The following is a 26,595-nucleotide window of genomic DNA, read 5'->3' on the forward strand; positions in this document are numbered from 1 at the left end:
TAAATCTAATTTATAAAAACTAGTTTTATAAAATCTAATTTTATAAAAACTATTTTATATTATTACGTGGAAGTGGCATGGGAGTTGAAGTAAGCATGCATTTGTTTATTAGTTACTTCCCATGCCTTAAGCATATTTACCTAGACATGTTGGAGACTACACACACATGAAAACACATCAAAAACACATAAAAAAAACTACAATTCTCTCCATTTTTCTGCTGTAAAACCGTGGCCTTTAGGGAGGAGAAAGGGTTCTTCATTTTGGTTTTTGCAAGCTCATTCAAGTGTCAAACTAAATCCTAACTAAAAGCAAGGGTGTTGGTGCATAAGTTTGGGGTATAACAACTTGAGGTTTCATACTTTTGGAGCTCCATTCATCATCATCATCTTCATCATTTACCAACAAGCTTGGAGTAGGCATAATCCTTTTCTTGCTTGTAGTTTGTAAGTATGTTTCACAACTTGATCCTAATTGGGATTTAACTTTAATTGGTTAAAGTATAACAAGTTTCAAAATGGTAATTACATGCTTCCGCTATAAGTTTGATTCTTAAGATGTTTTAAGTATTATGAACTTGTTAAATCCCAACAGTTTTCTTATCCAACGACAACACACACATATTATTTAAATGACGATGATGATCATAAAGTATGTGATGATGACAAAACGAAAAAAGGTGATCCCGATGGTGATTTTATGTTATATATGTTTATGATTGAATGATGATTCAAGATGATTATGATTGTTTTTGCTTGGTCGATTTGAATGTTTGAAGAGGAAGAAGATCACAGTAAAGGGTTAATACATTTAGTTTAGGAGTTAAATCAGAAAAACTAAAGATGGATCCATGGTTTAGGGTGTGGTTGTTTGAATGAGAGGTCACGAGTTCGAGCCTGGTTCATGCCAATTTTGTTTTTAGGAAAAGTTTTAAAGGTTCGTGAATCCGAGGCCAACCTTGCATTGTTCAGTTGTTCAATGTCGTCATATGTATTTTTACTACAAAATACAGTATTGTGAGTTCATTTGATTCCCTTTTACTCTTTACATTTTTGGGACTGAGAATACATGCGCTACTTTTACAACTGTTTTATTTAATGCTTTTGAAATACATTTTGAACTGCGAATACATGAAATGCTTTTATAAATGTTTGACGAGATAGACAAAAGTAAAACATTCCTCGAGTGAATTATGTGGACATGATAATTGCCACCATTGAATTATGTGGACGTGATAATTGCCACAATTGATATGAATATTTTCCCCTGATTATTATTGCTTGGTAACCTAAGAATTAGGGAACATCACTAATTTTGAGAATTAGTGCACGCCTAATTAACACGAATCTTAAAGGTATCTACCGGGTTTAACACCCCCACCCAGAATGTTCACTAGACGGAAGGGCTAGTCGGCGTGGTGTTTAGTACTTCGAAGTTTATATGATTATTATACAGACGAGATGTTCTGTTTTGGGGATATTATTATGTGCATTATATGTTAAGGTCGGTTACCAAGCCAAGCTATGAAAGCAATGAAAAGTGACTGTTATGTATCGAGAGAATGATTTTATACACAGGTTATGTGTATGTTATTTTTGTGCACAAGATATATGTACGGTTACTAAGATTAATGAAAGATGATTTCGTACACAAGAAAGGTGTACTGTATTTAAAAGATATCGCATGTACATTACAGGTGGGTATAGGATTCGGGCCCATTTGTACCATGCAGCATTTAAATCTTGTGGTCTATCAAAATGATGAATTTTATTGTTTACGATAAACTTATGAACTCACCAACCTTTTAGTTGACACTTTAAAGCATGTTTATTCTCAGGCATTAAAGAAATCTTCCGCTGTGCATTTGCTCATTTTAGAGACATTACTTGGAGTCGATCATCGCAATGGGACCAGATGTTGGTGACTTCGTTCAGATGGATTAGGACGGGGTATGACATATCCAGACAAATTCGTTATCATTTTCATCGATGATATTCTCATCTATTCCAAGAGTGATCAAGAGCACGAAGATTAGTGCTTGATTTATTAAGAAAAGAAGAGTTGTATGCTGATTTTTTTCAAAGTGTGCGTTCTGGTTGAAAGAAGTTCAATTCCTTGGGCACGTTGTTAGCAAACAGGGAATTCAAGTTGATCCTGCCAAGATTGATGCAATTGAGAAGTGGGAAACTCCGAAGACTGCTACTCAGATTCGCCAGTTCCTAGGTTTGGCAGGCTATTATAGAAGGTTCATTCAAGATTTTTCACTAGTAGCGAAACCTCTGACTGCTTTAACGCATAAGGGGAAGAAGTACGAGTGGAAGAGTGAACAAGAGTCTACTTTTTAAACTCTGAAGAAGAGGTTAACTTCTGCACCGATATTATCACTACCTGAGGGTAATGATGATTTTGTTATCTATCGTGATGCTTCGTGTCAAGGCTTTGGTTGTGTTTTGATGCATCGAAAGAAAGTCATTGCTTACGCGTCACATCTATTGAAGATTCATGAAAAGAATTATACAACCCAAGATTTAGAATTGGGAGCTGTTGTGTTCACACTCAAGAATTGGAGACATTACTTATATGGGGTCAAATGTACAGTGTACACTGATCACAAAAGTCTTCAACATATCTTTGATCAAAGACAGTGGAATATGAGGTGGCAAAGATGGGTTGAAGTGTTGAACGATTATGATTGTGAACTTCTTTAGCCATTTCGGGAAAAAGCTAATGTCGTGGCTGATTCTTTGAGTCAAAAAGAGAGAGTTGAACCTCGTAGGTTTAGAGCCTTGAATATGACAATTCGAACTAACCTCGCTAGGCAGATTCTTGGGGTACAACAAGAAGCCATGAGGGAGGAGAATTTCGTAATGGGAAGGTCAGAAGCTTGAGTAAACAGTTTGAGGAACGAACCAATGGTACTCGGTATTTTGCGGGACATCTTTGGGTTTCAAAGTTTGGTGATCTGCAACAACTTGTTTTAGATGAAGCTCATAAGTCTAGGTACTCTATTCATCCTGGTTTAGGAAAGATGTATCATAATCTTAAGGAGCTATACAGGTGGCCTAACTTGAAAGCTGATGTGGCTACTTATGTGGCTAAGTGTTTGACCTGTGCTAAGGTTAAAGCTGAACATTAGAAACCGTCCGGACTTTCGGTGCAACCTGAGATTCCCGAGTGGAAGTGGGAAGGTATTACGATGGATTTTATTATGAAATTACCGAGAGTAGTGGGTGGTTATGACACCATTTGGGTGATTGTTGACCGACTCACAAAGTCAGCTCATTTCTTACCGATTAAGGAAACAGATTTGATGGAGAAGCTTACTCGTCAATATTTGAAGGAAATTGTTTCAAGACATGGTATTCCTATATTTATTATTTCAGACCGAGACAGTCAATTTACATCGAGGTTTTAGCAATCCTTACAGGAAGCTTTGGGAACAAAATTTGGATATGAGCACTGCTTATCATCCATAGTCAGATGATCAGAGTGAGAAGACCATTCAAACGTTAGAAGACATGTTGCGAGCATGCGTCATTGATTTTGGTAATGGTTGAGATAGATATTTGCCACTGGCTGAATTTTCTTATAATAACAGCTAACATGCAAGTATTAAATCCGCACCTTTTGAAGCTCTGTATGGTAGAAAGTGTAGGTCTCCTATCTGTTGGAATGAGATTGGGGATGCTCAACTCACAGCCCGGAGATTATTCATGAGACTACCTAGAAGATTGTACAGATTAAAGAAAGGTTGAAAATGGCCAGAAGTTAGCAAAAGAGTTACGCCGATAAGAGAAGGAAAGATATAGGATTTCAAGTCGATGACCGTGTTATGTTGAAGGTATCACCTTGGAAAGGTATGGTACATTTTGGTAAGAGGGGAAAGTTGAATCCTCGTTTTGTTGGACCATTTAAGATTATCGAAAGAGTTGGACCCGTGGCTTATCGTTTGAAATTGCCACAAGAACTCAGCGCTATTCATGACATTTTTTCTGTATCGAATTTGAAGAAGTGTTTGGCCGAGGCCGATGAAACCATTCCTCTTGATGAACTTCATGTTTATAAACAACTCCATTTTATTAAGGAACTTGTTGAAATTATGGATTGAGAGGTTAAGACACTCAAGCAGAGTAGAATTCCTATCGTCCGAGTTATATAGAATGTCAGACGCGGACCCGAGTTTACTTGGGAACGTGTAGACAGATGAGGCAGAAGTACCCACATTTGTTCTAAGATATCGAGTCAATCCCTGCACCTGCTTAAATTTCGGGACGAAATTTCCGTAACGGGAAGGTACTGTCACGACCCTACTTTTTCCGTTATCTTTTACCATTTATTATTTAACGTCCGTTAATTGCTATTCGTGCCACGTCATTTCTATGACCTATATTATTATTTTAGTAATAATATATTAATTATTATGTGTTATATAAATATTTGTATTCATATTTAATTTGTACGTTTCTACGTGTCGTGGATTTCTATCCGGCGAATCTTTTCGGTTTTCAAACCAACGGTCAAACTTTTGGAATTTTTTAAATTCAAATTATTTTAAATATGACATTTTTATGTCATATGTTTATATATAGTGTTTATATATTTTATTCGTCGCGTATTTGTTATCTCTCCGAAAATTCAATCGCGTAGTAGCGTTTTCGCGTTTTGGGCTTCGTTCGGGCGTTCGGGCTAAAAGCTAATTATCATTTTACAAATTTGTCCCACTATGGGGCCCACCCATACCCCATTTTACCGAACACTCCAAGGGAGGGAGTGTTTAGCCTTTATTTCTTCCATTTTGAATTTTTGGCATTTCATGTATCATTTTCCTCTTAACCCTTTTTCCTCTCATTCTATTTTCTCCTTTTTTTTCTTCTTGAGCTATCACCGACAAACATCATCATCATCTTCAATTGATCATCATCAAGAGCTTGGATCAAAGGGCTTTTAGCATCAACAGATTCCTCTCTTCGATCTCTACACGTTCATATCATTCAATTCTTGATTAGGGTATAAACTCTAACCCTAGCTTTTTTCAATTTCAATTATTTTTACTGATTTAGTATTTATGATGATGTTATAGTACTTTTCTATGATTGTATTGTTGTTGTTATGCGTAGAAATACTCGATTTCATATGTTTTCGGTTTGATTAATTTTGGACAGCAGCTTGTTGGTTAAAATCAGTAAACTTAACTGATGTTTTTGTTAAATTAAAGTGTCTAGATGTGTTCCTCTCATCAAGACATTGATTTTAGACTCCGGATTCATGTTATTTCGATTCCCGGAGCTTAAGTTATGATTAAAATGGTGTTTTCATGAAATTAAAACATAAAAACGAATGTGTTCAGTTTTGGTCCGACTTTGGCCATTTTTGGAGTCTCTAGGGTGTACTAGTGTGTTAGGATTGATGATTGGATGAATTTTCATGTTCGGGTCATCGAAATCCTAGCCACGGATCACCCGTTATGACTAAAACATGTTTTTAAACGGATTAAGGCTCCAAGTTGAATGGTGGCTGTTAATCACGACTTGGTGGCTATTTTTGAAGTGTTCTTGAGTGTACTAATGTGTCAGATGAATTGGTTAGGCGAAGATATATATAAGACTGGCCGAAAACCGATACCCGGGACTCAAGTTATGACCCGATGAACTTTTAATTAAAACTTATGGTTATAAAATGGAACTTATAATATAAATAACGATTTTCATTATTATTAAATTACTTATGATATAAAAGTAATTATTTTAATTTAAGACTTATGATATATATATATATATATATATATATATATATATATATATATATATATATATATATATATATATATATATATATATATATATATATATATATATATATATATATATTATATCATTTATTAATTACATTTTGATTAATGAAACTTTAATTAAACTTATGATTAATAATACTTTTATTATTAATGAAAAATACTTATGGTAAGTATTAAACTTATGTTATGAGATTATTATTATAAGACTTATAATAAAGATTAATTAATTATTATAAGGCTTAGTTATTACTTAATTATAATTTATTATTAAATACTTATGATTTAATAATTATAATTAGAAACTTATGATATGATTAATAATTCATTATTAATTAATAATACTTATGATATGATTAAAAATTATTATTAATTAATAATACTTATATTATGACTAATATTTAATTAAATAATTAAATAATTATGTTATATTAATTATATCATTTAAACTTATGATAACTTTAATAATTCATTTTAATTTAATTAAACTTATGTTATGACATAATTATACATATATGACTTTAAATAACATTATAACTTATATTATTATTATTATAACTTATACTTTAAAAATTAATGTTGACTATGTTTAACTAAGGTTGACTTTTGAGTTGACTTTTAGTTGACTTTGACTTTCAGTTGACTTTTGTTGACTTTCTAATTAAGGAAACTTTCCTAACTTATAAACTTCCCAAAAATAGCAACTTTCTAAATATGGAAACTTTCTAAAAATAGAAACTTTCCAAAAATAGAAACTTTCCTAAAATAGAAACTTTCCAAAAATAGAAACTTTCCAAAAATGGAAACCTGCTAAAAATAGAAACTTTCTAAAAATAGAAAGTACGTGTCCTTACGCTGTTCTGATCAAACCGAAGCATACTGAGTATTGTTCTATGTCTACTTGCAACAAGTATTATAGCTATCATACTAAGACTTGACCTAAGTTAGTTATTTATATCGACCTGCTTTATTTATAGGTCGGCGTTGTGATCATTCTTGATCACTTTACTTCGTTTGATGTTCGCTTTTTGTGTGGTTACTTCATTTACTTTAAGGTGATTTATAGTCCCACCTTTTTATACAGTATTAAATCTTTTGAGATGAGAATACATGCAATTTATTTTATACATTGGACACAAGTGGAATTTGGTTTAAATTATTCATTGTGAGTTGAACAAAAATATTCCCTAATCTGGTAATTGTAATCACTGGTTTCTACTGGTGAACGCGAATCATATGGATAGATCTATCGGGTTTGACAACCCCATTTCGTGCTAGTTGCGCTAGCATTTAGAGACGGAATGTATTAGTACTTCGTTATTATTTGAAGATACACATGTTCAGTGTATATTGTGTTTGGCAAGGGTGGAATTGGTTAAGTGGTTACCAGGTAGCTCACGGGTTAATGGAATAATGTTTTTATATGTTTTCAAGCATATAATTTTTTGGTCCAAAATGAGTCTTTATGTTTTCAAACATAAATTTTTACGGTTTAAATTAAATATTGTTTGCAATATTAAACCTATAATTTACTCAACATTTTTGTTGACAGTTACTCCCATGTTTTATTCTCAGGTTCATGATTGATTGCTTCCGTTGTGCTTAGAGAGTCTGCATATTTATGATGGCAGCTTTTGTTAAACATTAACTTGCATTCTATTTTGAAACATTAGGTTGTGGGTATATGTTGACTTTGTTTTGGTCAACTTTTGGTTAAGAATTAATGTATGGTTTTTCTAAACTTACATATTTTGGGTAGGCTTCCTTTATAGGAAATCATTTTTAAATAAAGAATGCAAGGTTACTTATCAACTTCATATAGAGTTATGATCAAGCAGTGAGACCAAGATAACGATGGTTGTCAAGTGTACTTTGACGGGTCATTAAATTGCTAATTGCAAGAACCTCGGGGATGGGAATCTCATTGATACCTGCTTTAGCCTGTTCAAAAAGTTCCTCTGCCTCTTGAGGACTGCAAATCATATCCGCTATATCATCTGGCAGTGGATCTGGTACTTCACAGACTTCGAAGAGGCGAGATAAAAACTTAACATGTTCACGTTGCTGAAGTGCAGCAACGTAAACATCGAAGCGATTAGAAACAGGACCCGAGTCCATAAATTTTTGCCCAAAGAAGGGCAAGTATTGGCGCAACCTTGAAAATTCCAACTCCGCAGCGACTTTAGCGAATGTTGCTTCATCGCGCTCAGAAGTGCGCTCTTCAAGATCTTTTTTCGCTGCCTTAAGGGCCGCTAACAGTTTCTTCATCAATTTCCTTTGCAGACAATTGATTCTTTAAGTTTTCTGAAGCCTCGTTGGCAGTTTTAAGGTCTGCAGAAAGGATGGAACATTGCTTCTGCGCTTGGGCTGCCTTGATGCGTTCCTCTTCAACTTTGAGCTTCTCGCTCTTCAAAACACCATAAAATTTCTCTTGGCGAGCAATCATGTCAAAGGCTGAGTTGAAGGCCATATAAAAGTTCTGCACAAAGCAGCTATCCACATTGGCAGAGTTGAGCTTTGCAAACTTGTGATGCAAATCCTCCGCGACTGCCAGCTTCATCTTCTAGACTTGCTCTGCTGTAGTGGTTGAAGAACCACAGAGATACCCATGAAGACCATCGATCCTCACTGAGCTGACTGGGTTGGGAGGAGTGCGAAACACCTCATTGTATTTGGTGAGGGATAGATGGACGGACTCGGGAGGAGTGCTAGCTTGATCAGCTGCAAAACATACATAGAAAAGCAAATAAAATTGATTAGCATCGAAAGCACGCAGTAATAAATTGTGAAATTGCTAAAGGATGATAATAAAAAAATAAACTTACAAGTTTTCACCTCAGAAGTATAGTCTGAAACAATTAGATTCTCGACCAAGTCTTTAGTACTTGACTGAGTCTGTTTCTGTTGAGATGCAACATGAGAAACATATTTGCATTTGTTCTTCTCAGCCTCTGCTGCAGTGGATGCCGCCGCATCTTTTTTAGAGGAAGGGGAAGGGGTTTTTGCTTCCAGGCTTCTAAACCGCGAAGCAATGAAATTTTTGGGGTTATCTTTCTGGCTAATCTCTTGAATCTTCATCTTAAAAATCAAAAAGATTGCAAAGAATGATAATTGAGAGTTGATGTGTTAAGAAAGAGAAGGAAAGTGAGATGGCAATGTGAATTTCGCTAAATGGCATTCACTGATATTTATAGGTGGATTGAGAATGCAACGGCTCAATTTAACGGTCATAAAACGCATAAAAATACTTCGAAAACAGATATAGCCGTTATTCTGCTAAGAGTTTAACGGTAACATTATTGTTGCGTTAATTCCCATTGCAGATCATAATCAAAAGCATCTCGAACTACATTTTTTAGAGTTTATTATGTTATATTTTCTGCGTAAATATAACACAATAAACTGGGGGTACTTGATCATATACATAGACATGTATATGCATATTTTAAGTGCAAAAGGCAATTCAAATGCAAGTGCAAAATATAACCGCAGAAATAAACAACAAATACATATAGCCCTATAACATTGCGGAAGCCCACATAAATTGAGGTTGGCCTCTCATTTCAGGTTGTTGATTCTATGCAATTGCTCTGGCCTTTTGTGATTCACTCGTGACTTTGCCCGAGGAGTTATCATAATCGAGCTAAGGTAATGCAATCAAGACCGGAACTTAGTGATTGATCACTTGAATCTAAGTGAAAGACGATCATAAGGTCCCAAAAACATAATCAACACAACCATCCACCCCTCATTGCACTCAATTCCTAGATTAGACTAAACACCTAATCTAGGATTAATCAACGACGATGAAAAATTTGACATGTGAATCCCTCAGATGCATATTCCGGTGACGTTGTTCATTGATAATGTTAAACTTAAAACCCATTTGAACGAAATCAAAAATCGTTGGTGCAATTCTTCGCCGCCACCTACGATGTAGTGACCCGAACTTTTCCATTTTTATATATATTAATTGAGATTGATATTTACATGATTAAATGTTTCCAACATGTTAAGCAATCAAACTTGTTAAGACTTGATTAATTGAAATATGTTTCATATAGACAATTGACCACCCAAGTTGACCGGTGATTCACGAACGTTAAAACTTGTAAAAACTATATGATGACATATATATGGATATATATATAGTTAACATGATACTATGATAAGTAAACATATCATTAAGTATATTAACAATGAACTACATGTGTAAAAACAAGACTACTAACTTAATGATTTTTAAACGAGACATATATGTAACGATTATCGTTGTAAAGACATTTAATGTATATATATCATATTAAGAGATATTCATACATGATAATATCATGATAATATAATAATTTAAAATCTCATTTGATATTATAAACATTGGGTTAACAACATTTAACAAGATCGTTAACCTAAAGGTTTCAAAACAACACTTACATGTAACGACTAACGATGACTTAACGACTCAGTTAAAATGTATATACATGTAGTGTTTTAATATGTATTTATACACTTTTGAAAGACTTCAATACACTTATCAAAATACTTCTACTTAACAAAAATGCTTACAATTACATCCTCGTTCAGTTTCATCAACAATTCTACTCGTATGCACCCGTATTCGTACTCGTACAATACACAGCTTTTAGATGTATGTACTATTGGTATATACACTCTAATGATCAGCTCTTAGCAGCCCATGTGAGTCACCTAACACATATGGGAACCATCATTTGGCAACTAGCATGAAATATCTCATAAAATTACAAAAATATGAGTAATCATTCATGACTTATTTACATGAAAACAAAATTACATATCCTTTATATCTAATCCATACACCAACGACCAAAAACACCTACAAACACTTTCATTCTTCAATTTTCTTCATCTAATTGATCTCTCTCAAGTTCTATCTTCAAGTTCTAAGTGTTCTTCATAAATTCTACAAGTTCTAGTTACATAAAATCAAGAATACTTTCAAGTTTGATAGCTCACTTCCAATCTTGTAAGGTGATCATCCAACCTCAAGAAATCTTTGTTTCTTACAGTAGGTTATCATTCTAATACAAGGTAATAATCATATTCAAACTTTGGTTCAATTTCTATAACTATAACAATCTTATTTCAAGTGATGATCTTACTTGAACTTGTTTTCGTGTCATGATTCTGCTTCAAGAACTTCGAGCCATCCAAGGATCCGTTGAAGCTAGATCCATTTTTCTCTTTTCCAGTAGGTTTATCCAAGGAACTTAAGGTAGTAATGATTTTCATAACATCATTCGATTCATACATATAAAGCTATCTTATTCGAAGGTTTAAACTTGTAATTACTAGAACATAGTTTAGTTAATTCTAAACTTGTTCGCAAATAAAAGTTAATCCTTCTAACTTGACTTTTAAAATCAACTAAACACATGTTCTATATCTATATGATATGCTAACTTAATGATTTTAAACCTGGAAACACGAAAAACACCGTAAAACTGGATTTACGCCGCCGTAGTAACACCGCGGGCTGTTTTGGGTTAGTTAATTAAAAACTATGATAAACTTTGATTTAAAAGTTGTTATTCTGAGAAAATAATTTTTATTATGAACATGAAACTATATCCAAAAATTATGGTTAAACTCAAAGTGGAAGTATGTTTTCTAAAATTGTCATCTAGACGTCGTTCTTTCGACTGAAATGACTACCTTTACAAAAACGACTTGTAACTTATTTTTCCGACTATAAACCTATAATTTTTATGTTTAGATTTATAAAATAGAGTTCAATATGAAACCATAGCAATTTGATTCACTCAAAACGGATTTAAAATGAAGAAGTTATGAGTAAAACAAGATTGGATAATTTTTCTCATTTTAGCTACGTGAAAATTGGTAACAAATCTATTCCAACCATAACTTAATCAACTTGTATTGTATATTATGTAATCTTGAGATACCATAGACACGTATACAATGTTTCGACCTATCATGTCGACACATCTATATATATTTCGGAACAACCATAGACACTCTATATGTGAATGTTGGAGTTAGCTATACAGGGTTGAGGTTGATTCCAAAATATATATAGTTTGAGTTGTGATCAATACTGAGATACGTATACAATGGGTCGTGGATTGATTCAAGATAATATTTATCGATTTATTTCTGTACATCTAACTGTGGACAACTAGTTGTAGGTTACTAACGAGGACAGCTGACTTAATAAACTTAAAACATCAAAATATATTAAAAGTGTTGTAAATATATTTTGAACATACTTTGATATATATGTATATATTGTTATAGGTTCGTGAATCAACAGTGGCCAAGTCTTACTTCCCGACGAAGTACAAATATGTGAAAGTGAGTTATAGTCCCACTTTTAAAATCTAATATTTTTGGGATGAGAATACATGCAGGTTTTATAAATAATTTACAAAATAGACACAAGTACGTGAAACTACATTCTATGGTTGAATTATCGAAATCAAATATGCCCATTTTTATTAGGTCTGATAATCTAAGAATTAGGGAACAGATACCCTAATTGACGCGAATCCTAAAGATAGATCTATTGGGCATAACAAACCCCATCCAAAGTACCGAATGCTTTAGCACTTCTAAATTTATATCATATCCGAAGTGTGTCCCGGAATGATGGGGATATTCTTATATATGCATCTTGTTAATGTCGGTTACCAGGTGTTCACCATATGAATGATTTTTATCTCTATGTATGGGATGTGTATTGAAATATGAAATCTTGTGGTCTATTGTTACGATTTGATATACATAGGTTAAACCTATAACTCACCAACATTTTTGTTGACGTTTAAAGCATGTTTATTCTCAGGTGAATACTAAGAGCTTCCGCTGTTGCATACTAAAATAAGGACAAGATTTGGAGTCCATGTTTGTATGATATTGTGTAAAAACTGCATTCAAGAAACTGATTTCGATGTAACATATTTGTATTGTAAACTATTATGTAATGGTCGTGTGTAAACAGGATATTTTAGATTATCATTATTTGATAATCTACGTAAAGCTTTTTAAATCTTTATTTATGAAATAAAGGTTATGGTTTGTTTTAAAAATGAATGCAGTCTTTAAAAAAGTCTCATATAGAGGTCAAAACCTCGCAACGAAATCAATTAATATGGAACGTTTTTAATCAATAAGAACGGGATATTTCAGTTGGTATCCGAGCGTTGGTCTTAGAGAACTAGAATTTTACATTAGTGTGTCTTATCGAGTTTGTTAGGATGCATTAGTGAGTCTGGACTTCGACCGTGTTTACTTGAAAAATGATTGCTTAACAAATTTTGTTGGAAACTATATATTTTTAACATGTGAATATTATGTGATATATTAATCTCTTAACGCGTTTGATATTATGTGATAGATGTCTACCTCTAGAACAAGTCCCATTGACTCACCTAATAATAATGAAGAGTCAAATGTAAATTGGAATGATTCGTGGACTGATTCACAAGTTCCCGAAGAGGAACCGGAAGAAGAGTCGGAACCGGAAGAAGAATCGGAACCGGAAGAAGAATCGGAACCGGATGAAGAAATAGAACCGGTGGGGGAAATAATAAAACGGTTAAGTAAAAGAAAATCCTCAACCAACCGACCAAGGTTAATTATGGTCAATGGTGTTTCCGCCAAGGAAGCAAAATATTGGGAGGATTACCAATTCTCCGATGAATCGGATTCCGACGAGAATTCCGATGATGTTATAGAAATTACCCCAACTGAATTTAAAAAGGCAAAAGAAAATAATAAGGGAAAGGGCATAAAAATAGAGAAATCTAATTCCAACCCCGATGAACTTTATATGTATCGTCAACCCCCAAAGTCCTTAAGTTGTAACAATGACCCGGGAACCTCTAAACCACCAGGTTTTTCTAAACCAATGTGGAAAACGACGGCTCGTATTAGGGGAACATCATATATCCCTAGAAACTAGGCAAAACGAACCAAAACCGAAGAAGAAGAAACAAGCGAGTCGGAATAAGATAGTTGTATTCGTGTGGTGTAATATATGTAATATAGTGTGCTTATGCTTTATGATATATGTAAAAATTGCTTGTATTAATAAGTATTTTTTTTTATGAATCTAACTCTTGTCTATTTTACAGTATAAAAACACAAAATGGATAGACAACCCAATATTTTAAGAGACCTACCCGTAGACATGATTGATGAAATCTTGTCTAGAGTCGGTCAGAATTCTTCGGAATAACTATTTTAGGCGAGATCAGTTTGTAAGACATTCGAAGAACGTTCCAAGAATGCCTTGGTTTATAAAAGGCTTTCGTTCGAAAGATGGGGGATATCACATTGGGAAATCCATAAGTTACGATGTGTTTACTTTGACGCATATATTGCGGGGAACCCAAATGCTATTTTACGCAATGGGTTAAGAAATTATTTTGACTCAATATATCCGAATATTGGACTTCGTGATTTAGAAAAAGCGGCTAACATGCAACATAAAGAAGCATGTTATGCTTACGGATTAGTAATGTTCGCTTCTCACCAAAGTGAGAACAAGAACATCGGGCTACAACTATTAAACAAAACGTTTCCACAAGTGACGGAGTCGGTAATTGGGGTAAGAAATGAGGTTTTTAGATTGTTACGGGACTGTTGGACATTACGTAACCCTCGTCCCTTTGACGACGTTACAACACGCTGTCTTATCAAAGGCCATAACGGTTATGTTCCACAAGACCAAGGATGGGAAGTAGTCCTAGTAAAACCAGAATGCATGACTTGTTTCTGGACGTATGAATTACGTGTCTTTATTGCCTTTGCTGAACGACTTGTGTACTAGCTAGAATTATCTTCACAACTATCTTGTATCAAAGTTATTGTGTGCTATATTTCATGCTTTATGTAAAATAAGCGGTATTGTAAGTTTGTAAAATATTTTATAAAAGTTTGAACGCGAAATATTATTATAATCAGTTTTTCATATAGAATTGTAGTAGTTGAATTGTATATTAGCTACTAAGTATGAACTTAACGGGTAGGTACTACCCGAATTTAAACTTATAAAACGCTAATATAAAGAAAAAGCTTTTATAAATGAGTTTATATTATGCTACGAAATACTATTAACTACTCTTAATATTTAGTATGATTAACTTGTTCCATTTGACTATTTTGAAGGAAATGGCACCGACTACTCGACACACCGTGAATATGAATGAAGAGGAATTCCGTACTTTTCTAGCTTCAAACATAGCCGCAGTACAGGCTGCGCTACATACCAACAATAACCTTGGATCTAGCAGTACAGGAAATCGTGTAGGATGCACCTACAAAGAATTCACTGCCTGCAAACCTTTGGAATTTGATGGAACCGAAGGACCGATCGGATTGAAAAGGTGGACCGAGAAGGTCGAATCGGTGTTTGCCATAAGTAAGTGTACCGAAGAGGACAAAGTGAAGTACGCTACGCATACCTTCACAGGTTCTGCGTTAACATGGTGGAATACCTATCTAGAGCAAGTGGGACAAGACGATGCGTACGCACTACCGTGGTCAGCATTCAAGCACTTGATGAACGAGAAGTACCGTCCCAGAACCGAGGTCAATAAGCTCAAGACAGAACTTAGAGGGTTACGAACCCAAGTATTTGATATTACCACGTACGAAAGACGATTCACATAATTGTGCCTATTGTGTCCGGGAGCATTCGAAGATGAGGAAGAGAAGATCGACGCGTTTGTGAAAGGATTACCAGAAAGAATCCAAGAAGATATAAGTTCACACGAGCCCGCCTCCATACAACAGGCATGTAGAATGGCTCACAAACTAGTGAACCAGATCGAAGAAAGAATTAAAGAACAGACTGCTGAAGAGGCCAATGTGAAGCAAGTCAAAAGAAAGTGGGAGGAAAACGGTGATAAGAATCACCAATACAATAACAACAGCAATTACAACAATAATCGCAACAATTATCCCAAAAATCGCAACATCAATCGCAACTACAACAAACGGCCCAACAACAACAACAACAACAACAACAACAACAACAGCAACAGCAACTACAACAATCATCCCAACAACAATAATAACCGCAACAACAACAACAACAATCAGAAGCAGCTATGCCAAAGGTGTGAAAAGTATCACTCGGGGTTCTGCACCAAATTTTACAACAAGTGTAAAAGAAATGGTCATAGCGCGGCGAAGTGTGAGGTCTACGGACCAGGGGTTAATAGAACGAAAGGAACAAATGGTGTCGGAACGAGTAATGGCGGAGCAAGTAGTGTCGGATCAAGTTATGCCAATGTAGTTTGTTATAAATGTGGAAAACCGGGCCACATTATTAGAAATTTCCCGAACCAGGAGAACACGAATGGACAAGGCCGCGGAAGAGTTTTCAATATTAATGCGGCAGAGGCATAGGAAGACCCGGAGCTTGTTACGGGTACGTTTCTTATTGACAATAAATCTGCTTACGTTTTATTTGATTCGGGTGCGGATAGAAGCTATATGAGTAGAGATTTTTGTGCTAAATTAAGTTGTCCATTGACGCCTTTGGATAGTAAATTTTTACTCGAATTAGCAAATGGTAAATTAATTTCAGCAGATAATATATGTCGGAATCGAGAAATTAAACTGGTTAGCGAAACATTTAAGATTGACTTGATACCAATAGAGTTAGGGAGTTTTGATGTGATAATCGGTATGGACTGGTTGAAAGAGTGAAAGCAGAGATCGTTTGTTACAAAAATGCAATTCGCATTATACGAGAAAAAGGAAAACCCTTAATGGTGTACGGAGAAAAGGGCAACACGAAGCTACATCTTATTAGTAATTTGAAGGCATAAAAACTAATAAGAAAAGGTTGCTATGCTATTCTAGCACACGTCAAGAAAGTACAAACTGAAGAAAAGAGCATCAATGATGTTCCCGTCGCAAAAGAATTTCCCGATGTATTTCCGAAAGAATTACCGGGATTACCCCCACATCGATCCGTTGAATTTAAAATAGATCTTGTACCAGGAGCTACACCAATAGCCCGTGCTCCTTACAGACTCGCACCCAGCGAGATGAAAGAACTGCAAAGCCAATTACAAGAACTTTTAGAGCGTGGTTTCATTCGACCAAGCACATCACCGTGGGGAGCTCCTGTTTTGTTTGTCAAGAAGAAAGATGGTACATTCAGGTTGTGTATCGACTACCGAGAGTTGAACAAACTTACCATCAAGAACCGCTACCCACTACCGAGAATCGACGACTTATTTGATCAACTACAAGGCTCGTCTGTTTATTCAAAGATTGACTTACGTTCCGGGTATCATCAAATGCGGGTGAAAGAAGATGATATTCCAAAGACTGCTTTCAGAACACGTTACGTTCATTACGAGTTTATGGTCATGCCGTTTGGTTTAACTAATGCACCAGCTGTGTTCATGGACCTTTTGAACCGAGTGTGTGGACCATACCTTGACAAGTTTGTCATTGTTTTCATTGATGACATACTTATTTACTCAAAGAATGACCAAGAACACGGTGAACATTTGAGAAAGGTGTTAGAAGTATTGAGGAAGGAAGAATTGTTCGCTAAATTTTCAAAGTGTGCATTTTGGTTGGAAGAAGTTCAATTCCTCGGTCACATAGTGAGCAAAAAAGGTATTAAGGTGGATCCGGCAAAGATAGAAACTGTTGAAAAGTGGGAAACCCCGAAAACTCCGAAACACATACGTCAGTTTTTAGGACTAGCTGGTTACTACAGAAGGTTCATCCAAGACTTTTCCAGAATAGCAAAACCCTTGACTGCATTAACGCATAAAGGGAAGAAATTTGAATGGAAGGATGAACAAGAGAAAGCGTTTCAGTTATTGAAGAAAAAGCTAACTACGGCACCTATATTGTCATTGCCTGAAGGGAATGATGATTTTGTGATTTATTGTGACACATCAAAGCAAGGTCTCGGTTGTGTATTAATGCAACGAACGAAGGTGATTGCGTATGCGTCTAGACAATTGAAGATTCACGAGCAAAATTATACGACGCATGATTTGGAATTAGGCGTGGTTGTTTTTGCATTAAAGACTTGGAGGCACTACTTATATGGGGTCAAAAGTATTATATATACCGACCACAAAAGTCTTCAACACATATTTAATCAGAAACAACTGAATATGAGGCAGCGTATGTGGATTGAATTGTTGAATGATTATGACTTTGAGATTCGTTACCACCCGGGGAAGGCAAATGTGGTAGCCGATGCCTTGAGCAGGAAGGACAGAGAACCCATTCGAGTAAAATCTATGAATATAATGATTCATAATAACCTTACTACTCAAATAAAGGAGGCGCAACAAGGAGTTTTAAAAGAGGGAAATTTAAAGGATGAAATACCCAAAGGATCGGAGCAGCATCTTAATATTCGGGAAGACGGAACCCGGTATAGGGCTGAAAGGATTTGGGTACCAAAATTTGGAGATATGAGAGAAATGGTACTTAGAGAAGCTCATAAAACCAGATACTCAATACATCCTGGAACGGGGAAGATGTACAAGGATCTCAAGAAACATTTTTGGTGGCCGGGTATGAAAGCCGATGTTGCTAAATACGTAGGAGAATGTTTGACGTGTTCTAAGGTCAAAGCTGAGCATCAGAAACCATCAGGTCTACTTCAACAACCCGAAATCCCAGAATGGAAATGGAAAAACATTACCATGGATTTCATCACTAAATTGCCAAGGACTGTAAGTGGTTTTGATACTATTTGGGTAATAGTTGATCGTCTCACCAAATCAGCACACTTCCTGCCAATAAGAGAAGATGACAAGATGGAGAAGTTAGCACGAGTGTATTTGAAGGAAGTCGTCTCCAGACATGGAATACCAATCTCTATTATCTCTGATAGGGATGGCAGATTTATTTCAAGATTCTGGCAGACATTACAGCAAGCATTAGGAACTCGTCTAGACATGAGTACTGCCTATCATCCACAAACTGATGGGCAGAGCGAAAGGACGATACAAACGCTTGAAGACATGCTACGAGCATGTGTTATTGATTACGGAAACAGTTGGGATCGACATCTACCGTTAGTAGAATTTTCCTACAACAACTGCTACCATTCAAGCATTGAGATGGTGCCGTTTGAAGCACTTTATGGTAGAAAGTGCAGGTCTCTGATTTGTTGGAGTGAAGTGGGGGATAGACAGATTACGGGTCCGGAGATTATACAAGAAACTACCGAGAAGATCATCCAAATTCAACAACGGTTGAAAACCGCCCAAAGTCGACAAAAGAGCTACGCTGACATTAAAAGAAAAGATATAGAATTTGAAATTGGAGAGATGGTCATGCTTAAAGTTGCACCTTGGAAAGGCGTTGTTCAATTTGGTAAACGAGGGAAATTAAATCCAAGGTATATTGGACCATTCAAGATTATTGATCGTGTCGGACCAGTAGCTTACCGACTTGAGTTACCTCAACAACTCGCGGCTGTACATAACACTTTCCACGTCTCGAATTTGAAGAAATGTTTTGCTAAAGAAGATCTCACTATTCCATTAGATGAAATCCAAATCAACGAAAAACTCCAATTCATCGAAGAACCCGTCGAAATAATGGATCGTGAGGTTAAAAGACTTAAGCAAAACAAGATACCAATTGTTAAGGTTCGATGGAATGCTCGTAGAGGACTCGAGTTCACCTGGGAGCGTGAGGATCAAATGAAGAAGAAATACCCGCATCTATTTCCAGAAGATTCGTCAACACCTTCAACAGCTTAAAATTTCGGGACGAAATTTATTTAACGGGTAGGTACTGTAGTGACCCGAACTTTTCCATTTTTATATATATTAATTGAGATTGATATTTACATGATTAAATGTTTCCAACATGTTAAGCAATCAAACTTGTTAAGACTTGATTAATTGAAATATGTTTCATATAGACAATTGACCACCCAAGTTAACCGGTGATTCACGAACGTTAAAACTTGTAAAAACTATATGATGACATATATATGGATATATATATAGTTAACATGATACTATGATAAGTAAACATATCATTAAGTATATTAACAATGAACTACATGTGTAAAAACAAGACTACTAACTTAATGATTTTTAAACGAGACATATATGTAACGATTATCGTTGTAAAGACATTTAATGTATATATATATCATATTAAGAGATATTAATACATGATAATATCATGATAATATAATAATTTAAAATCTCATTTGATATTATAAACATTGAGTTAACAACATTTAACAAGATCGTTAACCTAAAGGTTTCAAAACAACACTTACATGTAACGACTAACGATGACTTAACGACTCAGTTAAAATGTATATACATGTAGTGTTTTAATATGTATTTATACACTTTTTAAAGACTTCAATATACTTATCAAAATACTTCTACTTAACAAAAATGCTTACAATTACATCCTCGTTCAGTTTCATCAACAATTCTACTCGTATGCACCCGTATTCGTACTCGTACAATACACAGCTTTTAGATGTATGTACTATTGGTATATACACTCCAATGATCAGCTCTTAGCAGCCCATGTGAGTCACCTAATACATGTGGGAACCATCATTTGGCAACTAGCATGAAATATCTCATAAAATTACAAAAATATGAGTAATCATTCATGACTTATTTACATGAAAACAAAATTACATATCCTTTATATCTAATCCATACACCAACGACCAAAAAAACCTACAAACACTTTCATTCTTAAATTTTCTTCATCTAATTGATCTCTCTCAAGTTCTATCTTCAAGTTCTAAGTGTTCTTCATAAATTCTACAAGTTCTAGTTACATAAAATCAAGAATACTTTCAAGTTTGATAGCTCACTTCCAATCTTGTAAGGTGATCATCCAACCTCAAGAAATCTTTGTTTCTTACAGTAGGTTATCATTCTAATACAAGGTAATAATCATATTCAAACTTTGGTTCAATTTCTATAACTATAACAATCTTATTTCAAGTGATGATCTTACTTGAACTTGTTTTCGTGTCATGATTCTGCTTCAAGAACTTCGAGCCATCCAAGGATCCGTTGAAGCTAGATCCATTTTTATCTTTTCCAGTAGGTTTATCCAAGGAACTTAAGGTAGTAATGATGTTCATAACATCATTCGATTCATACATATAAAGCTATCTTATTCGAAGGTTTAAACTTGTAATTACTAGAACATAGTTTAGTTAATTCTAAACTTGTTCGCAAATAAAAGTTAATCCTTCTAACTTGACTTTTAAAATCAACTAAACACATGTTCTATATCTATATGATATGCTAACTTAATGATTTAAAACCTGGAAACACGAAAAACACCGTAAAACCGGATTTACGCCGCCGTAGTAACACCGCGGGCTGTTTTGGGTTAGTTAATTAAAAACTATGATAAACTTTGATTTAAAAGTTGTTATTCTGAGAAAATAATTTTTATTATGAACATGAAACTATATCCAAAAATTATGGTTAAACTCAAAGTGGAAGTATGTTTTCTAAAATTGTCATCTAGACGTCGTTCTTTCGACTGTAATGACTACCTTTACAAAAACGACTTGTAACTTATTTTTCCGACTATAAACCTATAATTTTTATGTTTAGATTCATAAAATAGAGTTCAATATGAAACCATAGCAATTTGATTCACTCAAAACGGATTTAAAATGAAGAAGTTATGGGTAAAACAAGATTGGATAATTTTTCTCATTTTAGCTACGTGAAAATTGGTAACAAATCTATTCCAACCATAACTTAATCAACTTGTATTGTATATTATGTAATCTTGAGATATCATAGACACGTATACAATGTTTCGACCTATCATGTCGACACATCTATATATATTTCGGAACAACCATAGACACTCTATATGTGAATGTTGGAGTTAGCTATACAGGGTTGAGGTTGATTCCAAAAAATATATAGTTTGAGTTGTGATCAATACTGAGATACGTATACACTGGGTCGTGGATTGATTCAAGATAATATTTATCGATTTATTTCTGTACATCTAACTGTGGACAACTAGTTGTAGGTTACTAACGAGGACAGCTGACTTAATAAACTTAAAACATCAAAATATATTAAAAGTGTTGTAAATATATTTTGAACATACTTTGATATATATGTATATATTGTTATAGGTTCGTGAATCAACAGTGGCCAAGTCTTACTTCCCGACGAAGTAAAAATCTGTGAAAGTGAGTTATAGTCCCACTTTTAAAATCTAATATTTTTGGGATGAGAATACATGCAGGTTTTATAAATAATTTACAAAATAGACACAAGTACGTGAAACTACATTCTATGGTTGAATTATCGAAATCAAATATGCCCCTTTTTCTTAAGTCTGATAATCTAAGAATTAGGGAACAGATACCCTAATTGACGCGAATCCTAAAGATAGATCTATTGGGCCTAACAAACCCCATCCAAAGTACCGAATGCTTTAGTACTTCTAAATTTATATCATATCCGAAGGGTGTCCCGGAATGATGGGGATATTCTTATATATGCATCTTGTTAATGTCGGTTACCAGGTGTTCACCATATGAATGATTTTTATCTCTATGTATGGGATGTGTATTGAAATATGAAATCTTGTGGTCTATTGTTACGATTTGATATACATAGGTTAAACCTATAACTCACCAACATTTTTGTTGACGTTTAAAGCATGTTTATTCTCAGGTGAATACTAAGAGCTTCCGCTGTTGCATACTAAAATAAGGACAAGATTTGGAGTCCATGTTTGTATGATATTGTGTAAAAACTGCATTCAAGAAACTGATTTCGATGTAACATATTTGTATTGTAAACCATTATGTAATGGTCGTGTGTAAACATGATATTTTAGATTATCATTATTTGATAATCTACGTAAAGCTTTTTAAACCTTTATTTATGAAATAAAGGTTATGGTTTGTTTTAAAAATGAATGCAGTCTTTAAAAAACGTCTCATATAGAGGTCAAAACCTCGCAACGAAATCAATTAATATGGAACGTTTTTAATCAATAAGAACGGGATATTTCATACGATCACCACCATCGTCGCCACCTCCGTTCATTACCATCATCGTCACCTCCGTTCATCACCACCACCGTCACTGGTTAATCAGATTCGAACATATGTTAGCTTCGTTTTACAGATCTGGGCTTCGAGGTTCTTGATGGGGATAAAGTGAAGTGGTTGGGGTTTAGATTTGGTGATTAAGTGAAGTGGTTGGGATAAAGTGATGAGATGGGGATGAAGATGAGAATTAAAGTGAAAAATGGCAGATATGAAGAAATTACAAAAATACCTTTACATGCTTGGCACATGTTTGGGGTTAACAGAGAAAATAGACGGTGGTAACGTTTTTGAAATATCCATGGAATTAGTCCATACTTCAGGACTCAAAAGTTGAAAAACTCAAGTTTGAACTATCCGCGTGTTTCGAACAAACTATAAAGACTATCCGTGTAATTTTGTCATTTATTAATTACGTACATATCACATTATTTAAAGAAATAGTGAATTAATTGTTTCTGAAATGAACTACAACAGTATATTAAGTGTTGTATCATAATGAAGAAAAGATTAACATTGTCACATATCAACTTTATTAATTAGTTAGTGACAGAAAAAGAGAAATTATCATCACTCATTGCTCTTGAAGAATTATAACCATCTCCCTCACTTGCATAAGATGAATAACTTTCATCATCTTCCTTTTCTTTCAGCCCTTCTATCTTCTCATAAGCCTCTTTAATATCCCATCTTCTCGCAATATCCCATTCACAACAACACATCCCAATCTTCAAAAGCTTCAACATTTCACCCTCCCCGTTCTTAGTCCCTTTCATTTCTTTATCAAACACTTCACCCGTCCACTCTTCACGTACAACCGAGTTCACCCATGTCCCCAAATCCGGTTTCCCACCCTTACCTTGTTCTAGATAGTTTGCAGGAAATTTCCCGGTAAGCATCTCTAGTATCAAGATCCCTAGACACCATACGTCTGTCTTCTTTGTTGTGCGTTCGTGTTGTGTGAATTCTGGAGATTTATAAGCCACCATGAGTTGTTGTGCGTGTTCTTTGTTGATAACGGGGACTAGACCATAGTCCGCTAGAAGGGGATTAAAAGCCTCATCAAGAAGCACATTTGACGATTTTAGGTGACCGTGAGGTAATGATAGACGAGGAAGCTCTTGGTAAAGATAATCAAGCCCTCGTGCCACACCCTTGATTATTTTTAGCCTTGTTGCCCAATTTAATCCCGGATCACCTGGTTTTGGTTTACCTATTGAAAAACCGAGTATAAATCAAAGATCATAGATTGTGAAATTGATAAAGATAAAGTTAGTTATGAGGTTTTTTCTATTCAGGTTAACCGGGAGAACGAATATTGTTAACTCTGATATACGCGGCTTATCCAGAATAGTCCGTGACCATTTCCCAAACCTTCCCGCCTACCTATGGTTTGAACTTGCGACCTGTCGCAAAGAGTTCAAGACCCCAACTACTGGGCTATTTTACGATGGCTTGATAATGATAAAGAATGGCGTAAAATGACTTACCATGAAGATGACTAGCTAAGCTACCATTTATAGCGAAATCAGTGATCAAAAGCTTTTCATCTTTCTTGTAATAAAAAGCCACAAGAGGTAACAAATTGGGGTGTGATAAGCTTCCTAATAATCTCATATGTGCATGAAAATCTTCTTTTCCCGCATTACTCATTTCTTTAAACCTCTTAACCACCACTGCGGTCCCACCCGCGAACACTGCCTTGTATGAAGATCCAAAACTCCCACTTCCCAGAACATCAGCCGAGGCTCGTAAAAGGTCTTCCAATTCAAACCTTTCCCTATCGGTCCTCACAAAGTGAAGTTTTCCGCCATTATCAGTTCTTTTGTAGTTCTCTTCTTTACGCATTTGGATCTCATTTGCTTTCGCTTTGTACGTATTGTTTCGGTTGGCATTGGTTACTCGAGGACCTTTGTACTTGTTTTTGTTGCTCTTTCGGCTCTTAAGAACGAATAAGGATATCATTAAGACGGCTAAGATTGCAGCCAGGGCTGCAATACCGATAATAATGATCTTTTTTTTGCTTAGTTTATTGGAGACCTTACATGGGCTCAGAGGTTTACCACACACATTGTTACCTGTATTACCAATGACAAATTTTACGAAATATAGTTACATAATTTGATAAATCACAATAAATTTCCTATTGTAACTTGTTGTGATAGATTTCATTTAATATTCAAGTGTAATAATAGAGACAGTATGAGTTTAAATATTTGCAGAACAAACCAAATACTATAAGTAAATAGATATAATTTTATCCTTTAGTAGTATTATGTATTTGAATTAAAATGTCATTAATTAACTTAATATGAACTTTCATAGTTAACGAAACATTTTGATAATAATATATGCAAATTTATTGTTACCTGCAAATGAGCTTGGATCCTGATTACTAAGCCCCTTAGGTATGGAACCATCAAGTTTATTATTAGCAAAGTTCACCTTCAATTCTGGCTGCTCAAAATCCGGTATCTCACCTTCAAATTCATTATTTTCAAGCTGCAAATCAATTAGAATCGGCAACTGAGTAAGCGATGTAGGAATTTTACCACTAAAATTGTTAAAAGCTAGTTCAACTTTTTTCAAAGAAGTCATCCCAGAAAAAGCATCACTTCTAATCTCCCCAGAAAACTTATTATTCGATAGAAAAATGTTACGCAACGGGCCAATCTTTAACACATTAACCATCGGACCCTCGAAAGAATTGTTCATAAAACTTAAGGACCGTATACTTGTTATTTCAGCCAATATGTCCATATCTATTGTCCCATTTAAACCCATGTTCTCGAGCTGTAACCCAAAAATATTTCCGTTTGCGTCACATAATACTCCTCTCCAATTTGCCACATCTTTTGTGCATGGTGCAACCGTAAGGTTCCAGTTGTTTAATACCGCGGGGTTATTGAGTGATTGTTTGAACTTCATTAGCCTCGCGGGGTCTTGTGGGTCCGATAAAACAAGTGAAGTTTTAAGTGTAAAATGGACCAAGAAAATTGGTATAAGCCAATATGGTGGCTTGTAACAAGCCATGTTTGTAGCAAAAGTGCTGGAAAAAATAAGTTTGTAGCAAAAGTAAGAGTTTGGAGGAGATTTAAGTGTAGTTTTTGGGAGATATGTACAACTTTATATTCTGTTTATGTCCAGGAAATATATGGAAATGAATGGTTAATTTGAGGCTGAAAGATTGAGGGTGAGAAAAAGACAAATTGTATAAATTGGTGAAATTTACAATGTGTTTTGGCCATGATTGTGATTTGTGATCAGCTGTACGTTTTCCTTTAAGGCCGGCTATCTAACATATATATTTGCCATATGTAAGTTTCAATGTTTTGATGTATGTATAACTTTAAATTGTAAAACTGCATTACGTTTTAACAAAAATTAATCTTCCTATTCATGATTTCGTAAGGTTCCAAATAAATCCCAGAGATAAACTCGGTTAACTCAATCAAAATCTATGTTAAATGTTACATTTGTTGGGAAATTACGGTCTCACTAATTCCCACCACCCAGCCCAACAATAATAGTAAAGAAATAAAAACAATACACAACTCAAGATTTAACGTGGAAACTCCAAAACATGAGAAACACCACCGACCCCCAAAGAGAGAAATACACTATATCACAAATTGTTACAATGATATAGACGACTCTCTTAAGCCAACTACACTCTCCAAAATATTTAACTAATACAACTCTCAAACAAGGGTAAGAAAGA

The 26,595-nt window shown here is 34.8% G+C and overlaps 1 protein-coding gene across 1 annotated transcript; it reads right to left on the reverse strand.

Annotated features, from left to right (window-relative positions):
• Positions 1-23,413: 23,413 nt before the first annotated feature.
• LOC139902000 (pollen receptor-like kinase 4) lies at positions 23,414-25,907 on the reverse strand. Its single transcript, XM_071884658.1, has 3 exons — positions 25,244-25,907; positions 24,365-24,952; positions 23,414-24,087 (listed from the first exon to the last, which is right to left on the reverse strand). Exons 1-3 carry the CDS (start codon positions 25,905-25,907, stop codon positions 23,414-23,416), a joined length of 1,926 nt encoding a protein of 641 aa, XP_071740759.1.
• Between the last annotated feature and the right edge of the window lie 688 nt (positions 25,908-26,595).

Source organism: Rutidosis leptorrhynchoides, chromosome 3 (genome assembly GCF_046630445.1).
Source record: "Rutidosis leptorrhynchoides isolate AG116_Rl617_1_P2 chromosome 3, CSIRO_AGI_Rlap_v1, whole genome shotgun sequence".
NCBI lineage: Eukaryota > Viridiplantae > Streptophyta > Magnoliopsida > Asterales > Asteraceae > Rutidosis > Rutidosis leptorrhynchoides.

Bases quoted from the DNA above. Each gene is read 5' to 3' on its own strand.
- LOC139902000 (XM_071884658.1), bottom strand. From the start codon at position 25,907: ATGGCTTGTTACAAGCCACCATATTGGCTTATACCAATTTTCTTGGTC. The intron at 24,953-25,243 runs GTAACAATAAAT...TTGGTAATACAG, and splicing joins GGATCCAAGCTCATTTGCAG to GTAACAATGTGTGTGGTAAA. The intron at 24,088-24,364 runs GTAAGTCATTTT...GTTTTTCAATAG, and splicing joins CTTAGCTAGTCATCTTCATG to GTAAACCAAAACCAGGTGAT.